The 20872-nt window shown below is 38.3% G+C and overlaps 1 protein-coding gene across 3 annotated transcripts; it reads right to left on the minus strand.

Moving 5' to 3' along the window:
- Positions 1–13: 13 nt before the first annotated feature.
- On the minus strand, positions 14–6563 carry LOC105156794 (C-terminal domain phosphatase-like 3). Of its 3 annotated transcripts, none has more exons than XM_088877753.1 (13): positions 6164–6562; positions 5408–6065; positions 5175–5307; positions 4979–5034; positions 4830–4890; positions 3424–4743; positions 2454–3056; positions 2233–2379; positions 1876–2144; positions 1664–1775; positions 1078–1335; positions 797–843; positions 14–695 (listed from the first exon to the last, which is right to left on the minus strand). In XM_088877753.1, the coding sequence occupies exons 2-13, from the start codon at positions 6052–6054 to the stop codon at positions 629–631; spliced, it is 3720 nt and encodes a 1239-aa protein (XP_088733879.1). In that variant the 5' UTR covers positions 6055–6065; positions 6164–6562; the 3' UTR covers positions 14–628. The 3 variants fall into 3 exon arrangements, with proteins under 3 accessions (XP_088733879.1, XP_088733878.1, XP_088733880.1); XM_088877752.1 differs by having other exon boundaries at positions 5408–6082; XM_088877754.1 differs by lacking the exons at positions 14–695; positions 797–843 and having other exon boundaries at positions 1182–1339; positions 5408–6563.
- Between the last annotated feature and the right edge of the window lie 14309 nt (positions 6564–20872).

The following is a 20872-nucleotide window of genomic DNA, read 5'->3' on the forward strand; positions in this document are numbered from 1 at the left end:
CGGCACGCCCATCTGATAAAGAGAGAAATAAATATAACTGAGGAAACCATTTTCTTCTCTGTTGCCCGAGAATAAATTTCATACAGATTTACAACACGTTCATTCTTGAGGCCTGTTCATATTTGAACCCTCAGGACACTTCACAATCATGGACATTCCTTGTTCCATGGTCCCAATTTTATCCACCGGGTCGACCACAGTTTTGAATCGATTGCTCTAACGAGTTTCTCTGCCAATAAACTGATTTAGTTCTTTGGTTTTGAGGTCTTCAAATCAATATGCAACAATTCTGAAATTTTAATTTGGTTCATGCCTCAAAACCCTCAACTTATTAGGACCCGGCAAAGTTCAGAAGATGAATTAGCCACTATCCTTGGTCCATTATCTCCACGTGCTACAGAGAATCATGGCAGTCATAAGGCCTCAAGAGGTGGGAAAACCTTGGGTGCACCCTCGACTCACAAGACACTGTCCAGCAAGGGTTCTTGGAAGTGGTCATGGACTTTCGAGATTCCACTTGCAACAGAGTGGTTTACCAATTCCAAGTTTATAGTCCGCATTCCCCATATTCAATCACATGGAAGATTTTATAGTTGGGGCATTTTTTACCAGATGATATGGTGATTGTTTATTGTTGTTTAATGGCAAAGTCATGCTCATTAGCTCTTCGGTATAGCAAAGCTGATGCTTCCACCCTGCATGTGTTATTTAGTAGTAAATAAACTTAATGTGACAGCAACGCTCAAAGTAACTAGGAAAATATTTCTGATCCAAAAACAATTGAATGCAATCTTACCATCCAGGATGCACAACAAATCTTCCCCTGGAGAGGGCCCAATTCACCTGTTTAGTAGGATAGCAGAACCCAATATCAGAGTTGTTCTTTTTTTCTTTGTTCTTTTTTTTTTTCCTCAAAAAACCGTGCAAAATTCCATTAAAGAACTCCCGGATTAAGAGAATGACAGGCAAACATTATAGATATTGAAATCAACCTAAGTTTCATATTATTATTATTATTATGGTATATTATTAAGCTGAGATGCACACATTCAGACTACTAAACTACCTACGAAATACCTTATCAGTCCCAAGTGAATTTGCGACTACATGTGTAACCTGCTCATCGATCTGATTAATGCAGACAGCACCAAATTGCTCAGCTGTCTGCCATAGTGGATGCATGTGAGGATTGGCTTCACCAACTGGGAACACTCTGCTGAAAACAATTCGGCAACCCGCAAGTATCTTTCGTTGTTCAGACGCTAAGATGTTTCTAACATCAGCTTCATCTAATGACTGATGCGCAAAAAAGTTTTCATGTATTCTCTGAATAACCTGTCTTAAGCCAAAAAAAATAAAAATAAAAATAGCAAATCAAAAAGTGGAGGAAGTTCACACCCACAAAGAAAACTATTCTTCCTTTAATTCAAGGTAGCAGCACCACTACCATTACGACTACAACTCCCACCACCACCACCACCCTCCCCCCCAAAAGAGAAAGGTACCATTGTTCTCTCCTTTTCTTCCGGTCAATTCTTTTTGTCCCATTAATAGGTATAAATAATACCATCATTTTGTTTTCTTGAGTTTATTGAATAATTTTAGTTTCATTTGTTAAAGGATATTTTGATGATTGGATTATGTTGCTAAAATAAAAGCTCACCGCTAAAGAAGAGGCCAAGGTCCCATCTTCTGGTCTCTCATCGTGATCAATCTCAAGAAGGGAGGGACCTGGTAACCCAAATTGCCGTCTACTACAGGGAAAATAAATATACCTGCGGAAAGAGAGAAGAATTCAGCTTAAAAAACTAAATGTATTAAAAATCTAAATCAAGTGATGAGCATAATCTCATCAGGAACATGGCAAATCCTTACCGTTCCACAACTATCAAGTTTAGCTTGTTATGAGGCCAGACTCGCACAGAATCATCTATAATTACAACAGCTGACTCCATACCCAGAACCCCCTCCAAGTCCTTACTCTTGGGAACCCTGTCATCACTGTCAAATGGCTCCCCATCATCACCCCGTGAGATAACTCGTCCAGAGAACAGCTCCCCTTTCGGATCAAGCAATTTTGCCATCTCAGTGGCATAATACTTGTTCCCCATGGTGTACAGATGAAGCTCATAAAGTTTACTTGCCTAAACGTAAATGAAGATGCTTCAAGAATTAATGAAAGTATTAATGTGATTTTGATTCAAATAAGCGCAAAAAGCTGCTATGGATCACCTTCTCCAAGAAATTCCATATCCCAGGCCGCAATTTGGTCCACATTCCCATATGTGGAAACCGAAATAGATGCCTCTGAGGCTTTTCACGATCCTGTTCTTCTTTCTTTCTGAGCATTTCATCGTGCAGAGGATCAACTTCAACAAACTGAAAATACAGCAGAAAGTTGGTGAAAATCTGTTGTTTTAACCAAAATTAATTGAAAGAGCAAAATTTCGTGCCTTAGCTGAATTTAGGAGTGTATGATCCAGATCCAAGACAAGGCAAAGCTTGCGAACAGAAAACATTTTCTTCTGTTCTTCAAGCCTCCTAGCCCTTTCTCTCTGGATAGCAGCTTTTTGCTGGTCATCAAAGCCCTCAAACAAATGTTCAACGTCACTCCATGCATTGGCATTCAGTGGTCGGGGAGGGACAGCAATAGCTGCTTCAGTAGTTGAGTCATTTCCATTTCTTAGGTTACCAGAATCAGTGACTACTGCTTTAGTCTCCATTCCAGCTGGATGACCCAGAACTGGTTGTGATGATGGAATTTGAGGAAGTACTGGTGAAGGCACGGACGGTTGAGATACAGACAAGATATCAGCAATGTTTCTCAAGTTACTAGTGAATTGCATAGTAATATCAGGAGGTTTCACGCTACTGGAAGACACTGACTTCTCCAATTGATCTTCTTGTTTTAGGATGCTCAAGTTGCCCATCACTGCTGAACCAAGTGATGAATTTATTTTCGACTGATCAGAACCTGCAATCTTCTGAAGTGCATTATTATTATGAAGAATACGACGCGGATCACGAGGTTTCATTCGAACTTTTCCAGCTTCCTCCTGCAATTTACATATTGGAAAAACAAATAGAGTATAACAACTCAAAAAAATGAAGATGCTAGATGATTCCACTCTAAAGCAACAGAGAGTAATGTTTCATCTAACCCTGAACACAGACAGAATAAACTGACAAGTACAAAAATTATTGTAGAAGGATGCTCCAACAATCTCCTGAAGCGTATCAGTTTTCCATCATAGGGCTTTTCAGGAAGGAGACCATGAGTCGAGCAAAGACGGATGAGAAGGTAAAAAGCAACAAATATAGCACCAAGAATTAGATGACCAAGAGCTACAGGAAAGGCATCAAGCATAATGTTTTGATTAAAAGAAAATGCAGACACAATATAAAACATTCATAAGTACCTACCACACAGACCGTCTGGGAAGGAGTCTGAATTTTTCCTGCTGATGTCTGCCCAATCGTCGAGGATAAAGGGACCCTAACTGTTGAAGGAACTGCTCCTAGTATAGAATTTGATTTTGGCATTTGGGTCATACTTTTGATATCATCAGAAGACTTCTGATGTTCCATTTTGAGTATATTCATCCACATAGATGGATTTCCAGCTATATCTCTTAATAGAGAATGAAGAGAAGTAGTTGCATTGGCATTTTTCACTGGCAATTTTTCACTTAGACTTTTTAATGGTGATGCAATGGGACTGCTAACAGGTAGAGTTGCGGATGGATTTGTCACCGGAAAGATCGAGGTTGTACTAACAAGTGGCAGGGTTGTGTTTGGAACTGATATTTCATTTCTTTGTCGTTTCAGTGCAGGACCATCCAAGACCAGCTCCTCAACTGTCTTCTGCTTTCGCGAACTCATCATACCAAGAGACTCCAATTTAGACTCATCACCCCCTGCAGGAGACATGCTTTGGTTGAGAATCCTTGCACCTGTATCAGGATTGGCCAGTCGAAGCCTAGGGTCCCTACTTTTTGCCAAGGATTTCAACACAGGACTCCCAAAACTACTTACAGGACCAATATTTCTAGTAATGCTGATTTCTGGACCAGCTAAGACATCTTTGGCAGTAGAAGAAGAAACCACTGGTTGTCCTGAAGATAAGATGTTCAAGGCAACGTTGACATTGTGAATAGAACTGGAAACCTCCCCGCTGATTTCACCATCACCAGTAGCATCACCCTCTTCTGATGGAGTTGGACTTGGAAGCTTGTCATTCATAAAAAAAGAACTCCGACCAAATTTCTGCTGATAACTGGAAACAGCTTTGACAGCATCAGTTTCATAAGGATGCATCACTGCATTTTCTCTATCAAGAGTTCGTTTGGGGACAGGCCACTCAGGTTTCAGCAATCCATGTCCCAAAATGAAACCCTTCTCAAAAGGCAAAGGTGCAGAAAGGTCTCGTGTGGGTGAAGGAAGACTGTCTGCATCATGATCTTTGTGAAGGTCTAGCAATGGAAGAGCCAGCCCTTTATGCCTGGAATTAACTAGTCTGGATTTTGAATATTGCAAGGGAAAGCTGTGCCCAGTTTGATCTAATGATCCAGTAAACTCAGAATCTATTCCAGACTTCTTTAGGCAAGTTGAATTGTTATTACCATTCTCAAGCAACAGCAAATCAGTCGTACAAAACCCATCACCCACTTGTTTCCTTCCATTATTATTCTTATTGCTTAAAAGATCAGCAGAAGACTCCAGGGAAGATCCAATGGCCTCTATCTGTGACAACATAATTTAAATGAGACTATAACTACTACATATCAGAAAGGTTGAGAAATGGGGAGGGGGTAGACAAAATTTGGCACCTCTTTTAACTGCAAAGGAGAAAAAAGAGGTGGCTCTAAGCTTGTTACTTGAGATAGCAACCTGTATGCAGATTTACAAGGTTTATATGGTCAATAATTCAAGGACAACACAAAAAGAACGCCCAACAGAAATGCATTGCAATATAGACCTCGAGAAAGCGGCTCTATTCTGCTCCTTGAGTTTCAGAGTCATGGAAGAAAACACCTGCAAATACAAATGTCTAAGCATTGTTTCAGAAGTTTACCAAGACTAGATGAAGTACAAAATTAACCCAGCACATAAGAAATAAATAAAACTATTGTCGCAATGCAAGACACTATCAAGAATTTGATTGAACATCATACTGAGTAGAGTGTCCCAATTGCAGTTAATAACAGTTGAACAAGAGTGTCTTTCTCAGCAAAAGAACCCTCGAAAACCATTTTCTGCAATGTTTCCGCTGTGGCCTCCAAGCTTCTACACAATGCATCATAAGATCTAAACAAGCGAAGAAGTTTTAGTTTTCCAAAAAATATTTCCAATTATCAGTGCTGAACTATAATCAACTCAACAATCAAACAATTCCAATCTGACTTACTTCTGTGCATCAGCTACATTCAGATTCTCGAGCTGTTCCTTTATCGAATGAACACGCTTGCTCCTCTCCAGCTCGCTACTCTCATTCACATCACCTCCTTCCTCCTTAATTTCAACATGTAAATCCTTATTTTCAACAACCAATTCAGAGTCCAAATCAATTTCACCCTCCTCCAACTCACCTTCCTCCTTCTCACGCTCATCCTCCACGTCAATGACAACCTTACTCTGATTCCCGTTCGAACTCTTTCCTATGCTATTATCATTATTACCATTACCACTATCGTTACTACCATCCTCCATCATCACAAAAACCTCACCCAGTGGCTTGTTATTCACCGCCTGCGCCCACGCCAAATTATACAAACCCGAATATGACGTCTTCGAAGCAATCTGATACTTGTAGAGATCTCTCATCGTCCAAACCCTAGCCCCACTCCCGCCACCAGTATTATTATTAGTAACATTAATATTATTCGGATTACTTCGCTGCGGCGGCGGGGGTGTCAGAGAAGGCAACGGCGCTTGCTTAGTGTTAAAAGCTTCTTCAGTAATTTCTTCGACGGAGGCGGAATCTGAGATCTCACCTTCCTCTACATCGTGAACCTCAACTTTAACTAGTCGCTGCTCTTTACAATCGTCTTCCATATTTAAAAAAGCTGGGGTAATTTTTTTCCTTAATTAAACAATTTAAATTCAAATCACCGACAACCATATGTTGAATTATACAAACAATAACACAAATTGGAGTACTTACCAAACCGAATCAGGAAATTAAACACAATTCCTACACCCAGAAGCAATTAAAAAGGATTAAGAGGTGCCAAACAAAATTTCTCGCGGATTTTGGGAAAGGAAATTAATTGAAAGCGTTGGAATTGACCGAGAGAAAGATTCCGCGAGAGTTTGAGGGGTTTTAGAGATGATAATTGTTTTTCCTCAAACAAATTTGAGATCGAGGAGGATCTTAAATTTTTGGATATACTAAATTGATCCTTGTTTCTTTTCTTTTTCTTCCCAAAAGAGTTAACCCCTTTTGTTTCCGAAGTCGGGTTTGAACTCAACTAGGAGGCAGAGTCGAGGAGGGAGAAAAGTTTTGGAGGAGAGAGAGCAGGTAGATGCGGCTGGTGAAATTAGATCTGGACCGTGCACGTCAATACTCGCGATTGAGTTGGAATTTAGTGCAACCGAGGAGCAGCGTTTGGGTATTGGGCTGGTGGGTCGTGACTCGTGAACCCTGGGGTCGTTGAACCCAACACTGGATTTGGTTTCCCATAATAGATTGGGCTAAATTCCATTTTATCTCTATATTTTCTTGAAATAATTAAAAATTATCTTGTGTTTTAATAAATTTAGCAAAAAAAAATCTTTTGTTAAAAATTAATGGAAAATTATCTAAATTTATTATGGTCAAATAGACTTTTTCAAAAATTTCTTTGCGCATTTTCATCTCTTCTAAAAATACAAATTCTTTTATTCTTAAACATACTTATATTAAATATCAAAATACAAAAAAAAACAATTACTAAATTTTATTTTTAAAATTTAGAATCTACATTAATATAAATATTAAAAAATCATATATTAATTTATATATAATAATTATTATAAGATAATTATCTTATATTATTTTAATTAATGAAAGTATATATTATATTATTATAATTATCTAAAATTATTTTAATTAACTGAAATATTTAATTATTATAATTATCTAAAAATTATTGTTAATTCACTAAAATATATTTAATAAATATAATTAAATTAATTAAAAATTCTACGCAAGGGAGACGATGTCGGTCCTCTTACTCAAATCAGAGGGGATTTTTTTGCTGACTTTTTATAACATAAGAGAGTTTTATATAATTTGGCCTAATATATTGTTTAGATATGTATATGAAGATATATGAATACTTTGATGTTGAAAAATATAAAAGTACGTAATGCAATATGGTTGTTAGGTTGTGAAGAAGTCCAACTTTTGGGTTCGGATTTTTGGGAACGAACATGAGATCTGCATAATGAAGAGGTGTCGGACTAGATCTAACATGAGTACTCCGATGCCAAAGCTACGTAATCTAAGAGATTAGGTTGTGTATCATTATAAATAGTAAAAGCTGGTTAATGAATAGTTACCTTGACTTTTATAAATGCTTGGGGTATAAGTACTCAATATCACTAGTATGGACGACATATGTCCTTCCAGGAGATGCGAACGCGTGTCCCACATCCAACATCTTTTGCTGACTTGTGTACTTGATGAAGTCTGACGGGTCGTTCGTTCTTGGGCCTATATTATTATTGGGATGTTTTTGGACTCCTTTTAACATCTTGGGCCTTGGCTAATTTTAACCATATCATTTACTCTCATAAGTTTAATTATTTTGAGATGGAGGTAAGACATCATGCGAATATTTGAACTTTATATATTGGCGATTTCCATCTTTTCAACTGCTTTGTCATAATTTCAAATGTCCTATCGTATACCCTTTAGCTGAAATCACCCCTTCTTACCTCCTTAAGTTTATAAATATTAGGATTTCTCTCAATCCTCTTTTACTACTCTTGACTCTGAGATGACTGTATCTAGTCCTGCCCCCTTGGTGTTTTTCTTTCTTGTTGGTGACTTGAGAAATTATCATGCTGTTGTGGAGTTTATTCATTCGCTATAACTTTTAGGTATTCTCTTCCCTCTCGATCTCTAGTATTATGTTTGGGTCTAAATCAAATAGAGAAATTACACTTGAAGCTATAGTGTCTTTAAAGGTTTCTTATTCCTTGACTCGCAACGATGCGGGCAAAATTGGGAATCAATTTCATACCTTTAGACTATGACATTGTTATTCCCTCTTTAGGTCAGTATATGCACCACTCCTTAATTATCTTACCTTGTGTCTTCCTGCTTTGAGCGTTGGCATTCACTTTCCCATTACTGGTCCTGTGGCCAACATTATCAGGCATCTAGGTTTAAGCCCTACACAATTAGTTCCTAGTGCCGTGCGGAACATTTTGTGTTTTATCATTCTCATGAGGTCCTTCGAGCAAGAGACCTCTTTTTCTAACTTCTGTTCTTTGTTTTCCATTACCCAGTCCGCTCATTCCCGCAATCCTAGGTTCTTCTATCAATGGTTGCCGTGGTTGTTGCTTCATAGGCAAACTCCTCAACTCAGCTGGGTCATTGAAAAACAAAATTTTCTACCCTAGGGCTCCCTCATCCCGATCCTAGCTAGAATGTGCCTTGCGAGTGGAATTTTCAGGAACCTTCCTTAGATGGGATAAGACTTCCTACCTAACTAGAAAGGTAACTTTATCTAAGAGATCCTTGTTGAACACGAGTTTAGTACCTTAAATCTCATAACAAAGACGATCCTTGTACTAGCGTGTTTATCCCCTGCTTTTCTTTGATCCAACAGAGCCTTAGGTAATTTATTTTTCCATACAATAGAGAAAATTCACTTCTTTTTTACAGATATGGATTGCTGAGCTGCTCTGATTGCCAAACTCGAAAGGCTTCGCCATGAAGAACTTTTGGCTAGAGCTCGTACTCCTGGGATAGGTTCTACCTCCTAATCTATTTCGCTCATCCTCACATCGTTCTTCCTCTGCTATTCCTTATCGGATTCCCCCTATGACTGAGCTTGTCGTAGTTGCCCCAATCCCCGATTCTGGTCTGCCTCTTATTTCTGCTCACCCTTTCAATATTCGCCCTAATATTGTTCCTAAGTCCTGACCTCACTTTGACATTGTTCTTGAGTTTCGACCTTGCCCCGAGGTTGCTCCTAAATCCCGACCTGGAGCTAAGAGTCGATCTCATGGGAAGAGAGTGCTAAGGGATGAGAGTGATGAAGTGGTTGAGATGATGTGCAGCTTCTAATTAGGGGAAGGAGGGTGACTTCTCCTGCATCCCCCAACCAAACATGGAAGGTCCCATTAATCTCGAAGTTTCTCTTGCTTCCAGAAGGAATCATGATCTTTCCATTATGATACATGGTGATGTGTCCATTAGTTCTGTTGAGCCCGTCAATCCTCCTCAAGGTCCCTGTAAGGGTGCGGATCCTTCGACTTTGGGAACTACCTTTAAAGGGATTGAAGCTAGGGTAGATATGCACTTTGAGCACATCGAGCGCGCTACTCATTAGCTGGAGGTGTGCTAGTAACGACTAGCAGAGGCACGAGCTGTGAGTAAGGAAAAATGAGTGGAGGATTGATAAAATCTGATAACTGCATTGGGTGGTTATGATATGCTAACCAATTCTTGAATTGGTTGACAGCGACCATTACAAAATGTTGTAGTTTTGAACCTGACTTTGGTGTGTTTAGCCATTTTGATTTTCTTCCTGCTAATAGCGGTCTCTATAATTTTCACCCTTGAATCACATGGTAGTTTCTGTGGCATCACCGTGATTTTTGGGTACTCGCATAGAAGAGGGAGAATGGTGCTTTTTTTCCTTTCAATGTATCTCGTTAGCAAGAGTGCTCAGTGTGCGCTATTCAATCTTTAATCTGGTGATTGATGAGCTTCTTGATGAAAACCACTTTAGCTTAGTAGACAATGTATAGTTTGCTGCATTTGTTGTTTTTTCAGTTTGATGTAATGTATCATTGTAATTGTTTTATTATTTTGGTTGTAACAATTCTGATACTTACTGAGTATGATATGTGTGATTCCGACATGTGATCGGTCCTGTTAGTTGAAATATTGCAGTGATGCTTTGTAATTTTATTAAGTTTAAAGTTATTTTACTTGTTGGTTGCTATTCGATGCTTTGAGAGAAGCCTGCCTGTGGGCATCAAGAAGAGCTTAACTAGTACTGCTCTATTGAACCCAGTGTTATTATTGGAGCAAAGAAAGTTGCAACATTTCCCAGTGTGTTTACATATGTAATAGTATTAGGGCAATGATTTTTTCATTAGTATTATCTAGTTTCTGGATCAACCTCTCTAAAAATTAAGATCTATTGTAGTAGGTTTCTGTTGAGATCATAATGTCAACGAATATATTTTTATATGTTATAATCAGCTACTACATTTCTTTTTCAATTTTATAGGCCACAAACTTGAGAAGTTTAGCTTAATGATTCCCCTCCTTGTTTCGAATTTTTTATTCCATCTTTTTTTTTTATGTGGTGTTTGTGTGTCTGTGGGGTGTGTGTTTGTGCATGTGGGGGCGTGTGTGTGTTTGTGCATGTGGGTGTGTGTGTGTGTGTGCGCGCGTATGTGTGGGGTGTGTGTGTGGGGGAGGGGTGTGTGTGGGGGGTGTGTGTGTGTGTGTGTGTGTATGCGTGTGGAGTGTGTGGGTGGGTGTGTGTGTTTGGGATGGGGTGTGTGTGTGTGTGTCACGATAGAACATGTTTACTTTCATTCTGAACATAGAAGAAATGAGGTGTTGCTTTTGTCTTCAGCGCCAACGAATGCCATCTGCGTCTTGTTACATTTGTCATTCTCCTTCAATTTCTAAGTCTTCATTTTTATCTACACAATTTTTTTTCTCGTGCAGGATGTCACCATAGTTTCGTAATATTTTATGCTAATTACGGGTATTGTGTCTTTGTGATCTATTTTTGTCCTTTGTAATATTTTTGTGTGATTGCATAGATGTGTATTCTCATTTTTGTTTACCTGATATGAAATAGTATTTATTGAAATAAGAGCAATAACAGGACCGGAGAGAGTGCATTGCCCTCTTCTTTTTTTCTTTTAATATATCTCGTTAACAAGAGTGGTCTTGGATTGATTTAATTTACTAGAGGGGATATAGTTAGGAAAAATGAGCGGAGGATTGATAAAATCTGATAACTGCCTTAGGTGGTTATGATATGCTAACCAATTCTTGAATTGGTTGACAACGACCATTACAAAATATTGTAGTTTTGAACCCTGACTTTGGTATGTTTAGCCATTTTGATTTCCTTCCTGCTAATAGCGGTCTCTATAATTTTCACCCTTGAATCACATGGTAGTTTATGTGGCATCACCGTGATTTTTGGGTACATGGAAGAGGGAGAATGTGCTTTTGCTCATGAATAGGACTAGCTTCTACAGTGGGTGATATGTCATGTGCTTTTAGGGTTCCTGTAAACTGCTGCTCAGTGTGCGCTATTCAATCTTTAATTTGGTGATTGATGAGCTTCTTGATGAAAACCACTTCAGCTTAGTAGACAATGCATAGTTTGGTGCATTTGCTCTTTTTCAGTTTGACGTAATGTATCATTGTAATTGCTTTATTATTTTGGTTGTAACAATTCTGATACTTACTGAGTATGATATGTGTGATTCCGACATGTGATCGGTCCTGTTAGTTGAAATATTGCAGTAATGCTTTGTAATTTTATTGAGTTTAAAGTTGCCTTACTTGTTGGTTGCTATTCGATGCTTTGAGAGAAGCCTGCCTCTGGGCATCAAGAAGAGCTTAACTATTACTGCTCTATTGAACCCAGTGTTATTATTGGAGCAAAGAAAGTTGCAATATTTCCCAATGTGTTTTACATATGTAATAGTATTAGGGCAATGATTTTTTCATTAATATTATCTAGTTTCTGGATCAACCTCTCTGAAAATTAAGATCTATTATAGCAGGTTTCTGTTGAGATCATGATGTCAACGAATATATTTTTATATGTTATGATCAGCTACTGCATTTCTTTTTCAATTTTATCGTCCACAAACTTGAGAAGTTTTGCTTAATGATGCCCCTCCTTGTTTCGAAATTTTATTTCCTTGTCTGTCCATCTTTTTTTTTATGTGGTGTTCGGGTGTCTGTGGGGTGTGTGTGTGTGCGTGTGGGAGTGTGTGTGTGTTTGTGCATGTGGGGGTGTGTGTGAGTGTGTGTGCGTGCGTGTGGAGTGTGTGTGTGTGTGTGTGTGGTGTGGGGTGTGTGTGTGTGTGCGCATATGTGTGTGTGTGTGCATGGGGTGTGTGTGTGTGTGTGTGCGCGTGTGGGGTGTGTGTGTGTGTGTATGCGTGGGGAGTGTGTGTTTGGGGTGGGGTATGTGTGTGTGTGTGTGTGTCACGATAGAACATGTTTTACTTTCATTTTGAACAGTCTAATACGATGAACAGTCTGCCTTAAACTGGTTCAACACTTAACCAGCCCGAGTGCCACACCATGCTGGCACCCATGCACACTGACAGGCAAACCAGCCATGCCAACGTCTGATAGAGCTTCAAGGGGCTTATAGGAGCATCGTCTAAGGCTGATCCGCCATTTGCTTCCAAATATCAAGAATGCTGAGGCATGGCCTTCTTGGGTAGTATAACATGGCCCCTTTGTACCAGATTACCCCGTCCACCATTAACACCCTGTCTTCACAATATTGGTTTCTTCTTTACATGGATGGGAAATCCTCTCACAGCTACGCGCATGCATTTTGTGGAAAGAGGAGAAATTATTCGTTGCTTCCTTGGAAGCAGAATTATCAATCGAGGGCCTTCATCAAATCGAAGTGCTTCTTACACATATCTACGAACTTCGGATGCCATGAAAACGCTGCAGGTGCAAGACAACTGAATTTGATGACTTTTTACAAAGGCACAAGTCGGGACCGAAAAATCTTATTATTTTAGAGAGTTTATTAATTTATAGAGGTTTTACTGTATCTCGTTAGCAAGAGTGGTCTTGCATTGATTTAATTTACTAGAGAGGATATAGTAAGGAAAAATGAGTGGAGGATTGATAAAATCTGATAACTGCCTTGGGTGGTTATGATATGCTAACCAATTCTTGAATTGGTTGAAAGCGACCATTACAAAATGTTGTAGTTTTGAACCCTGACTTTGGTGTGTTTAGCCATTTTGATTTTCTTCCTGCTAATAGCGGTCTCTATAATTTTCACCCTTGAATCACATGGTAGTTTCTGTGGCATCACCGTGATTTTTGGGTACTCGCATAGAAGAGGGAGAATGGTGCTTTTGCTTATGAACAATTAATTAATTATATATGTTGTAGCTGATGCTTGACTCATGCTTGTGTTTACATGTGGCTTACAGTTTATCAGGTAAACAATTAATCAATACGTGGACTCTGAGCATTTTTTTTCCATTGCTCAGCCAAGGTACAGTTGGACTTCAATACATTCATTTATATCATATTTGTTTTCCAGGCAAATGAGGTATGTGCTTGATGTGATAACCAAAGGAAGACTAGTTCGTATTTTTGTTCCTTCTCTTACAGCATAGTTCATCAATCAATATGACCTTTGCTCAGAATTATTGAATTGATTGTTTCCCATATTGTTATTCCTGTAGCTAAAGCATATTCCAAGTAAATAATTGCAATACTCAAATCTTATTAAAATTTGAACCCTTTCAATAGTTTAAGAGATGTCTTAATTGACTTTAACTGTTTGTGGCGGCTATAGAGCTTGGTAAGTTATCCACTCTGCTCTTTTTGTCTGGATCCAACCTCAGATCAAATGATATTCTTAGATGATGGATTCCATGAGCAGCAGCAGCAACAACAACAACAAACACTAGCCTGAAGATGATGAAACCATGAAGAAGACGACACTGATATTGTAGACGCAAGATGAAGTCGCTATTGTCACACGCTTGTTTTATTTTTTCACTTCTTACGTCTGATGTGTATGCTGATTCATTTATTCTCATGTCTATTCGGCCACGTCATTACTTAGTCAGTTAATCTGTTAGTGATAGTTATAGGAGCTCATTTGTATATAAATCACAATCATCTTCTTCCTCATTGATATATACACGAATTCACAGAAAACAGAGCTTGAATGTTCATTTTCATGGCTTCCACTGTGTCATATCTCTTCAAGATCAAATTATAACATGGTATCAAAGCCTTCCTTGTGAAGATCTCGGGGTGCTAAAACCAATTTTACTTCAATGGCGCATAGAGAATTGCTGAATTATGGCGGATTCGATTGTGAGTCCGGGCAGCAAAGCTGCTGCAGAACAATTGGAAAGAGATGCACTATATATATATATCCCTCTAAGAATTCGAGCTTGACACTACCCCCTTCTCCGTTAGACGGAACAAACTTTCTACCATGGAGTCGCTCTGTTTATGTAGCGCTTGGGACAAAGATGAAACTCGGTTTCATTGATGGGACTTTCCCCAAACCAACAGCTGGTTCGGTGATCTTTGAACAATGGAGATAGGTGGATTTAATGGTCACGTCATGGATTTGGAATTCAATTTCCAGAGATTTTGTTGACTTGTTCATGTACGTATCTTCCTCACATGAACTTTGGCTTGAGATTCAAGGTAGATATGGGCGGAGCAATAGCCCTATGGTCTATCAAATTCAACGGGATCTATCACTGACTGCTTATGGGACCAGACTTAATAAAATATGGAACAAATTGTCGTACCTGGCGCCTAATCCCAAATGCACCACTGGAGGCTGCACATGTGGTTACACAAAGTAATTGCAGAGATGAATGAGAACACACAATTGATGCAATTACTCATAGAGTTACATGAAAGCTTTGATTATGAAAGAAGCTAGATTTTGATGCAAGAACCTTTGGCAGATTTAGAGCGAGCATTCTCCATGGTTTTCACGGTGGAGAAACAAAGGCAGGTTCACACTGATATAGGAGAAGTCTCAAGACAAATGGTCTACCAGCTCATGTTGAAAGATAACAAGAAGGATGTAGGAGATATGTTCTCAAACAGGAGGAAACCATATTTGAATAAACATAATTTGTTGCGCACCTACTGTTATAAACCTGGTCTTACATAAGACACATGCTTCCAGGTTCATGGAGAGCAAAACTGGTACAAGTACAAGTAGAAGGAACAAGCAATCGAATTTTTGTTGCTGCAGCAACACTGGATGAAAGGGCAACATCTGTAGATACCACCACTACCGAACTTTGCTTGTCACAAAATACAGAAGAGTTTGCTGGTAATACCTCTGGACCATCTGAAAATGATTCAGACTGTTGGATAATTGATTGCAGGGCTACTAACCATATATGTGAAACATTCAACTTTTTCATTCATACACTAAGCCTCCACACACCAAATACATTCACTTGCCTGGTGGTTCCATGAAGCTTGCATCATACGTTGGTATTGTTCACTTAAATGACCATGTCACACACACGCAAGTCTTTATATTCCTTCTTTCTCTATCAACTTGTTATTTGTCAGCCAGTTATGTCATCACAATGCTTATACTTTTCAGTTCCCTAAAGCTAAGTGCTTATTGCAGGACCAAGTTACGAAAGGAGCTTGGTTGAAGGGACTGCTTCCAAGAATCTCTACATTGTTAGACAGAGCCTTAACACATATGCCTTTCCTCCCTCTGTGCATTGCAATATTGTATGTTCTAGCTCAGTTCAATGTGATGTACAAACCTGGCACAATGGGCTGGGACATTCTTTTAAACGTAATGAAACATATTCCAATCTGTGCTTTCACTAATGTCGATCTTGATGTACCCTGTGATGTGTGTCACAAAGCCAAACAAACTAATGACATTTCTTTCCAGTGAATCACAATCTGAAGCACCCTTTCATCTTATACATTTAGATGTTTGGGGCCATTATACAACCTATACAATTTCAAAGTGCAACTATGTCCTCAAAATTCTAGATGATTACAGTCACTCCTTGTGGACTTACCTCTTGAGACACAAATCCTAAGTTGCTTCCACTCTCAAGTATTTCTTCTCCATGATCAATAACCAATTTGCCATAAATATAAAAGTCATAAGGACGGACAATGGTTCTGAATTCCTCAACAACGACTGCCACACTCTTTGTTAAGATCTAGGTGTCATCCATCAAACTTCTTGCACATATACACCTCAGGAAAATTGGAGAATTGAACGCAAACATAAATAACTTCTAAATATTACTAGAGCCTTGCTATACCAAGCCTCCTACAGTTCCGGGGTAATTCCATTCTCACAGCAACCTACTTAATCAATAGAACACCTTCAAAGCTCCTCCACTAGAAAACTCTCTTTGAACAATTAATAGATCACAGTCCCTCTCACACTCATCTCTGTGCCTTTGGTTGCCTTTGCTATGCCAGTAATGTAGATCCTCACAAGTCTAAGTTTCATCCTAGGGCTCTCAAGTGCATTCTATTAGGGTATGCCATGACCTAGAAAGCATATAAACTCTATGACTTGGATAAAAACCGTATTATCATCTCTAGAGATGTTCACTTCCATGAACATTACTTTCCTTTTTCTACCCTGTTTCTCTCTCTTCTCTTAGTCTCTGTCCTTTTTCATTAGTTCCCCCTTATACTGATGATGCTCTCTGTGATCCTACTGCACTTTTCACCCATTTCCCCCAGTTCCTCTGGCTCCTGTGTCGCTTCTGTTTCTCCTCTTGCTCCTCAACCACCTGCACCTCCTCTTCGTCGTTCCACCAGAAATACTCAATGTACTCCTTGGCTTAATGATTTTATATGTTCTGCACATGTACCTCCTTCTTTACACTCCACCACTCCTGCATTTAAGTTGTTTGTAGCCTCGTTATCTGTTTTGCAGGAGCCCAAGTCTTTCTTTAGGCCATCCAGCATGAGGAATAGCGGGAGGCCATGAACAATGAGCTGCAGGCCTTAGAGCACAACAACACTTGGAAGCTTGCCCCTTTTTTGCCTGGTAAACGGGCAATTGGTTGTAAATGGATCTTCAAGACAAAGCTTAGAGATGATGGCCAAAACAGTTTCAGAGAAAAATTATATATATATAAACAGGTGTGAGAGTAAATAAAAAGAATGTATTTTTTTAGGGGAAATTATTGTAATAATGCAAAGAAAAAGAAAGTTACAAGAGTGGGGTGGTTTTGGAGGTGTTTAAAAAGTAGGCAACAACACTGCTGCTATTTTTTACAATTATACTGTTTTTTTTAAATTCTTGACAAGTAAAAGAATATTATTTATTTTAATTCTTAACAATTAAAAGGATTTATGCTATATTTTGAACAGTTGCGAAACATAAAAAATAAAAAATAAGATAGAATTATGGAACAATCACATCATTATGGGCATCAACTGTGGAGTGTTAGGCTGTGGCCCACTGCTAGCAATTTTCAGCCCACATGCGATAATTGGAAACTAGCATTCCACCTTTAAAAATTAGTATTTTCAGCCCAATTTAAGGAATGTTATTTGTTCCAACGTGGCTTTATTTGCTTTTAATTTTTTAAATCCGATTGTAATATTTCAAAACATCGTTTCGATTGCTTGAAACCAAATATTTTTCCAACATAACCCTTCTCCTTATTTTGTATTAGTAAATAAATAAATTAATATTATAGTTTACTATATAAAAAATTTTAAAACCTTATTAAAAAATATCTTATCAAACAAGAATAAGAAATTTTCTTGGTAATAAAAATATTCATTAAAATGAGTATTGCTCATTTATTTTAAATCGTTTATTTTAAATAAAATTCCTAGCAAATTAACAACGTTGAAATGTTATTTGCCTATTTATTTTTAAGAATATAGTATTCATTCTTTAATTAGTTTAGAGAAATTAGGAATTAATGGAAAATAATTTTCTTCTTTGACAGAGTTTTGCTCTTATGTCTTTTCACAATAGGACTGAAACACTTAGACTATATTTGAATTGATGGATTTGAAGTTTAGATTAGTGTTTATATATTATTCACATTTTATTTATTTTAAATATTTTGGAAGTGACTTTGTCACTTACAACATCGAGAATGATCCGATAACTTTCAAAGATGCTATGGCTTCTTCAGAAGCCAAGCAGTGGAAAGAAGCTGTTAAAAGTGAGATGGACTCCATTGTTTCTAATGGAACGTGGGTGCTAGTCGATCTTCCTCCGGGGTGTACTACTATTGGGTGTAAGTGGATTTTTAAAAGGAAACTGAAACCTAATGGGACCATAGATAAGTTTAAAGCCAGATTGGTGGCTAAAGGGTTTAAATAAAAGGAGGGGATAGACTATTTCGATACCTATTCTCCGGTAGCTCGATTGACTACAATCCGGGTGCTTATAGCAATTGCTTCAGGGTATAATCTCCCAATTCATCAGATGGATGTGAAAACAACCTTCTTGTATGGTGAACTCGAGTAAGAGATTTACATGGAACAGCCTGAGGGGTTTGTAGCTCATGGTAACGAGCATAAAGTTTGTAAACTTGTTAAGTCTCTATATGGACTTAAACAAGCATCCAAACAGTGGCATGAAAAGTTTGATAAAATTATTCTTGCGTTCGGCTTCACTGTAAATGAGAATGATAAATGCATATAATGCAAGGTTAAAGGAGATAAAATGATAATTCTATATCTGTATGTGGACGATATTCTATTAATAGGGTCATGTCTAGATATTATTATCGAAACCAAGTCATTTTTGAAAAATAAGTTTGAAATGAAGGATATGGGTGAGGCTAATGTGATTCTTGGCATCAAGTTGACTCGATCAACTGATGGAATAGCCATTTCTCAGTCTCATTATGTTGAGAAGATAATTGAGAAATTTGGTTATCAAAACAGCAGAATTGCTAAAACACCATATGATCCTTCTGTAGCTTTATTCAAAAATGAAAGTGGTGTTTCGGTTGCACAGCTAAGGTATTCCCAAATTATTGGGAGCTTACAGTATCTGGCAAATGGCACGAGACCAGATATATCTTTTTCTGTCTCTAAGCTGGCTAGATATACTAGTTGTCCTGACAAAACTCATTGGGGTGCCTTGGATAGAGTACTAAGGTATCTAAAGGGCACGGTGTCACTGGCCATAAATTATGGCAGATTCCCTGTTGTTCTTGAGAGATATAATGATGCTAGCTGGATAGCCAAAAACTCCGGGAGTAATAGGTGCTCAGGATATGTTTTTACCTTAGGTGGGGACGCAGTCTCCAGGAAGTCTGCAAAACAGACTTTGATAACTCGGTCTACGTTTGAAGCCGAGTTATGTGCGTTAGATACGAATTGTACCGAGGCAGAATGGCTATTTGGGTTGTTATCACAACTTCCCGTTGTAAATCAGCCTCTTTCACCATGATAGCCAAACTACAATAGCAAAGGTGAGGAGTCGTAAATACAATCAAAAGACCAAACGACACATCTAAGTTAGACTAAAATCTATAAGGGCATTAGTGTTAGATAGAGTAATAGGTATTGACTTTGTGGGAACAAAGGACAATGTGGTTGATCCTTTGACAAAAGGATTGAATCTATCGCAAGTTCATAAGTCTAGATTGGAGATGAGACTGAAAACCTATGAGTGATATATCTACGACGGCAACCCAACCTTTTGAGTGGAGATCCTATAAAAAAAGTTCAATGTGGTATCAACAAGTCGTAAGGGTATGTTAGAGCACCAAATAGACTAATACTTTGTATCTGGAGTCTATCCCCTCAAATTCTAGAAGGTGCTGCTACTGCAAGTATAGTAAGAGTTCATCTCTGAATGGGGTCAAGTCTTATAAGATGAGATGCTAGCAGTGCATCCCTGGAGACGCCCAACTAAGTGAATGTCGTTGTTTGGCCGTAACTACGGAATTGGATTTTTCCTGAAAGCATTCATGAACAGGATCAAGACACATGGCCTAAGTGTCAACCCTAAAGATCAACACAAAGCTGGTTGCTCGTTGTTACTGACAGACGTTGTCACACTCACAGGCTTAAATTCAAGGCTTAGTTCCATTTAACCTGGTGACAACTGACGTTAGATAACTTAGACAGTGGTTCAAACCGAAAGGTACCTTTGTTGAAAGCAAGTCATGGAAACTTGAGTTCAAATCTATGAGTTTGTGGGGGATTGTTGAATTTGAATTTTCAAAAGCAGAAACCCACAGATTTGTAACAGCAGCAGCAATTGAATTCACCTTCAATTTTCTTCATTTCATTTGCTATTGAATGTGATTGATTGAGGATCAAAAACCGCAAAACCCATTTTCAATTGTTGTTTTCAATTTACAATTTGAAAAAGAAATTGGATTGCTGCTTTCAATTTGCAATTGAATATGAGTGTAACAGCAATTTCTTTCTTCATTGCTGATTCATTTCGCACGGTTTCTTGTGGGGGGAGATTAATTGCCATTATATTTTCTTTTATGGCTGTACTTTGGGCATGCCTATATAAAGGCATGCCACTTCCCATTTGTAAAAACACAACGACAATCACAATCTCTCTTCCTTTGCGAACTCTCTCCCTCTCTTTCTCGATTTCTATCATTCTTTAAAGATTTGAGCGATCAAGTTTTGATTACGAGCTTCTGAGTGTTTGGTCGAGGTGTTCTTCGGTATAGTGCTAAAAACCAAAAGAACTGTAACCGTCTTATCCTGAGAGAAATTACGTTGCACCCGGTGCACTGCTGTTACGAGGTGTATATTTTCTTCAAGGCAAGCAGTAATTCTGCGATTCGGTTAAAATTAACGATTTCAAAGTGGACTGAAAATTGTTACGATACGATTCTCGTTGTAAGTTTTCAATTTAAATTTCTTGTCAGAAATAGCATTTCTAATTGCTTTTTGTTATTTGTTCCAACGTGGCTT

The sequence above is a fragment of the Sesamum indicum genome, linkage group LG2 (assembly GCF_026168435.1).
Source record: "Sesamum indicum cultivar Baizhima isolate 11 linkage group LG2, ASM2616843v1, whole genome shotgun sequence".
In the NCBI taxonomy this organism is placed as follows: Eukaryota; Viridiplantae; Streptophyta; class Magnoliopsida; order Lamiales; family Pedaliaceae; genus Sesamum; species Sesamum indicum.